Here is a 4,878-nt window from a genome sequence, read left to right as displayed (position 1 = left end):
TAGACTTTACAACTTGCACAGATGGGAGCCTAACACTCTTATAAAATGAATTACATTGCACCCTGTACTTTCCTTGTGAGAGTCCTCGAAGATTCTCCTTTATCCTTGAGAGAGCATCATTGATCCTTGAGAAGACATCCTTTATCCTTGATAGGATATCCTTCATCCTTGAGAGAGCCTTGCTAGAATATTTAGTGGTCTCCCATGCTTTTTCTGAGCTTGCCTTCTCCACTTTTCCTGCCTGGGCACAATGAGCTTCTTCATTCACTTTTTGACTTGGGCTTCTTCTCTGCTTCTTTTTGGGTGTGGTCCTTGTCCGTGACATGTCTTTTAACAAGGCTCTTCTAAGCCTCAATTTCATTACCTATACATCTAAGAATGTGGCTAAGGAAAAAAGGTTCATGTAATAGTAAGTACAAAGAACTAGATGTTTAATTTGGTATAGGGGATAACAACGAGGTTGTGCCCCTAGCATTTGCAACACACATGTAGAAGAGGTTCTAACCTTTCTCTTTTGTATGGATGCAAGTAACAAGCACAACTCCTCCACGTTATTCTACGCATCATGTTCCATTGTCAACCATGGCGAAATAATTGTACTCTTATGATTCCATCCTCCTGCATCCACTAGCTTACAATGTATATGGCTCATTATTATGCAATAACATGGTTAAATTCCATGTCTTACTATTGTATGTTGCTTGGACTTACCCCTTTTAATAGTGGCATATGATGCCATTGCCTTGTAACACAACATTGACACGCCAACAAAGGATATGATCCCAACAGCACTATTTACAATCCATGGAATTACGTTCAGTTTTGCTAGTATAGTCATACACCACCATTAAGAAAAAGGCTTTCGGTATATGTAATTAAATAAATATTCTTCACTGAACCCATCCTTGACAGAAGCTTCTTTAAAGCAGCATGCACAAAACCTAAAGCTTGATTCACTATAAGCCCATTCTTGCAGAGTAACATCTGTTACATATAAGAACTGCCCATTAAGTATCAGTTTTGAGGCTAGGGCTATGTCCATGTTAGGGATAGGTTAATGACTGGCTTCATGGATGGATTTACATGCAATAATGCCAGAGTTTGAAGTGCTGGCAGACCCAGTTCAAAGTGGAATGTTGCATATACTAAATTCATGCTAGCAAACCTAGTTCAAAGTGAAGTCTTGCATTTGCTAAACACATGCATACACTGCCAATTAGATCCTGTATATACAAGTAAGTTGCCACACATACTACTAATTCAGACCCAATTAACACCTGCCTATATCATAAAATGGACAACCATCAAGTTGAAAAGACAGTTCATAGAGAGGACACATGGGATATGCACCAAATCCGGCAACAATTGATGTACCAATGCATGACACATGGATTGAGAATTCCAATTCCTTTCAAACAAAATCCTGCACGGACACTAAAAGCTACTGCTGATTATTAGCTCTGTGCAACCTATCAAGAACAAGGATTAAGCATTGGATGCACGCTTTTCTAGCTCTGGCCACTGATCCAATGCCTTGAAGTCATTAATTTTAAATGACTCATCTTGGATCGGAGGAAACCTTAATATAAGTGAGACCACAACAGTGGTGGAATTTCAGGGGGAAATCAAGAATGAATTCAGAATTAGCACTACTATAAGAAGCCAAATTACTAGGATAAGTGACAAGGTCACAAGCCTTAAATGTCCACACTCCATATTGGACAAAATATATGCACTCAGTTGAGAAATCTAACGGAACAAATATGTACTTCATAGCTGCCATTAATGTTTTACCAATGGCTGCAAAAAAAGAGCATTTCTGATCTCACTTTTAATCCATAACTCATGCCATGTAACAAGAAATCCATAGCATGCCACAATTGAGCCACACCTCATTTGAAACATCTTTACAAACCAAGCTGGTAAAACCCCATGGATTTATAGTTTACCTCTTACGCATGCTAAAATCACCAGGGATACAGCTGTATTTTAAAAACCCAGACTCCAAATTAAACGTGTCTCAACCCAAAAAATTTGCCTTGCAGCAAAACACAAATAGAATATTTCCTCCAAAACACAAGTATTATGATGAAACTTGAAACCTACTTTGCTCGATGACTAGCTTGCCTATCTGTATTCTTTGTTCTATCTGCAACAATTCTTTGTTTCACTGTTGTTGATTATTGCTATTTTATACACTCTCGTCACTGCTGTCAGTATCGTGTTCATTTTCAACTGCATCCTCTTCCTCACTAGAATTCCTGCTGTCTTCATCAGTATCAAGTTCATTTTCAACTCCATCCTCTTCCTCACTAGACATCTTGCTGTTGTCATCAGTATCCTCATGGCTGTCATTCTCATTGTCATTTTGAGGTTCATCCTCTTCCTCGTTTGAATTACTGTTCTCTCTATCAGTATCATCATTGTTGTCATTGTTTATGCAACCAGTTTGCTTCTGAGCTTCATCAATGACACTAGCTTCCTGGCAAAATAGTTTAAAGAACATTAGCCTCCTAGCCTCCCCAAAACCCCCCCCCCCCCCCCAACCCCCCCTCTCTCTCTCTCTCTCTCTCTCTCTCTCTCTCTCTCTCTCTCTCTCTCTCTCACACACACACACACGTGCACAGCAGAATTTCATAATCCAACCTGTGTAGAAGCTGCAGTGTTGCCTGGAGGAACACAACCCCTAGGTCGAAGACTTTTATCTATTGGCACTGTTGGGTTTTTCGTGGGGTCCCAGCCCAAGAGCATGCACACAGCACGCCCAAGACCACGATGTTCCGACCGTTTTTTTGTCCGCTGGATTTTACTGGCATGCATTACCAGGCTTACCAGTCCATTGAATTGCTTGATGGGTTTACCAGGGATGCTTGAACAGACCAAGCATTCAAATTTCCCTGCATTGCATCGCTCAGCATACAGCCTTGAAAGATCCCCATTATTCTTAAACAAGTCTGTGAAGAAATCAAAAGCTTGATCCTCACGACTTTTGCCACATGGAGATGATGGAATAACAGAAACTGCAGCAGCATAGTCATCCTCTGAGTCTGTTAGATACTCCTCATCAGAAAACTCTTCATCAGAAAAGCTTCCAATAAACTCGCCCACATCTTCTGCTACTTTCCTGTGGATTTTTGAGGAGATTTGTGCCTCCTCCTGATCTTCAGTCACAGGAAAGGTCTTTGTATCTGAGAAATTTGCCCATGCACTTACAGCACTTTCTTCCTTGTTTATACAACTTTCTTCTTTCTCCCACTCTCCCATAGCAATTTCTTGCTTCTTAGGCCATCCATTGATTGCATCTTCTTGCATCTTCATCTTCATCTTCTTATTTTGCTTTTTGATTGGAGAATGATCCTGTCTTTTCCTTCGTTCTGCTCTGTACAGTGCATGAAGCCTTCTGGCCTCCTCAATGATCTCACTTTCAGTTAATGCAGGCCGTTTAGCAGAGCTCCGGGCATCATGTTGCCGAGATGAGAGGGAACCACGAAGGTCCGCTCTTGCATGGGTAGAGGTAAGGCCACTATATCCATGGCCATTCACATCTACTCCTCTGTCAATACCATGCTGCAGAAGCAAATGGCTCGCATCTTCTCCTCTGTCAATACCATACTGCAGAAGCAACTGGCGCCGGTGCTGATATGCAAGGTAAGCATCCATGGTAAAGGGGAAAAAGATGACAACGGATCCCTTCTTCTGTGCTTGTTGTGGGGGAGCATGCACAAGTCTTATGTACTGATACTTTGCGAGGCAATCAGCAAAGGTAGTGGCATAATCTGTGCCTAATCAACAGAAGGCATTCCATCACAAGGAAAATGATTCATTCGCGTGCCTGTCATGGCCAAAAAGATTGAAACTGTGCAGAATAGCCCGCCATCATGAAGAGAAAGAGCCTCACTTCACATGTCTTGTTTGCGTGCTTGTCATGGCAACAAAATCAATAATACAATACCCTTTCCTGAAGAGAAATATACAGAGAAAGAATCTCACCTCAGATGTCATCATCGAGAAATGCATATGGCGCACTGTTGATGTCTCTCCAAGACATGAGTGAAGAGTTAACAGGCTGACACATCACAAGAAAGTCATGTCAGGAAAACCAGAGCAAGAAGATGGAGAGAGATGGACCTTCAGCCATTATCGTTGTATGAGCTTCTTTCTCACCATTCTATCAATCGTCAGGATAACAAGCGTTCCTGTGATTCGGCCATCGAAGAGAGTAACTCTCAAGCTTCCTGTCAATGGCCCATTGAATTATTTTTTTCTTTCTTTGAAAACCATTTTTTATTATTTTTAAAAGAAGAAAATGAGCTCTTTTTTTTTAAATGATGAAATGCGATGTGAGTGACATCCAAAGTGCCTTTTGAAATTTTTATGAAATGCTCATAGGTACCTCTTGATTATTCATTCCTCTCAGCCCACTACCTCACTTTATTATATGTCCTCAAACATTCCTTGTTATGGTTTGTAAGGAAGGACATGATAACCTACTATAGGCCCCTCCACTTAGTACGAGAGCTTGCACATGCACATTTGTGTTTGTGCACCTTGCGCATGCGATACCAATGTGGTCAAGCGTGGTGTGTGTTGCCTCACAGCTGTCACAAAAATTACATTTTGTAATTCATTTCTTGACAATGCAATGCCACGGAAAGTGTTTTGCATGCTCACGGTGTATTGCGCTTGGTCAATGATTCCCTTTGAGCTAATTACCTCATCATCCATGAGATGTAGTGCTCCAAAAGATGCTTCCTACAACAATAGTCTAAACTAGCATTCCCTACATGTTCACTACCGTGAAGCAAGTGCAAGGGAAGCAAAGTTGCCGTGCAAGCATGGCAATATCATTTTTTTCTCTCCCTCCTTTTCCCTTCTCTC

At 41.2% G+C, this 4,878-nt stretch overlaps 1 protein-coding gene across 5 annotated transcripts; it reads right to left on the bottom strand.

Annotated features, from left to right (window-relative positions):
- Positions 1-1,801: 1,801 nt before the first annotated feature.
- LOC148039018 (uncharacterized) lies at positions 1,802-4,235 on the bottom strand. 5 transcript variants are annotated; one of them, XM_087674887.1, is made up of 4 exons: positions 4,165-4,235; positions 3,991-4,066; positions 2,647-3,832; positions 1,802-2,482 (listed from the first exon to the last, which is right to left on the bottom strand). In XM_087674887.1, the coding sequence occupies exons 3-4, from the start codon at positions 3,658-3,660 to the stop codon at positions 2,192-2,194; spliced, it is 1,305 nt and encodes a 434-aa protein (XP_087531013.1). In that variant the 5' UTR covers positions 3,661-3,832; positions 3,991-4,066; positions 4,165-4,235; the 3' UTR covers positions 1,802-2,191. The 5 variants fall into 5 exon arrangements, with proteins under 5 accessions (XP_087531013.1, XP_087531014.1, XP_087531016.1 ...); XM_087674888.1 differs by having other exon boundaries at positions 2,647-3,782; XM_087674890.1 differs by having other exon boundaries at positions 2,647-3,856; positions 4,165-4,231.
- Positions 4,236-4,878: the final 643 nt, after the last annotated feature.

The sequence above is a fragment of the Lygodium microphyllum genome, chromosome 3, assembly GCF_053477565.2.
Source record: "Lygodium microphyllum isolate KBCC chromosome 3, Lygodium_microphyllum_v1.1.10, whole genome shotgun sequence".
NCBI lineage: Eukaryota > Viridiplantae > Streptophyta > Polypodiopsida > Schizaeales > Lygodiaceae > Lygodium > Lygodium microphyllum.
The sequence above is the reverse complement of the archived record's forward strand: the minus strand, read 5'-3'. Positions and strand labels throughout refer to the sequence as shown.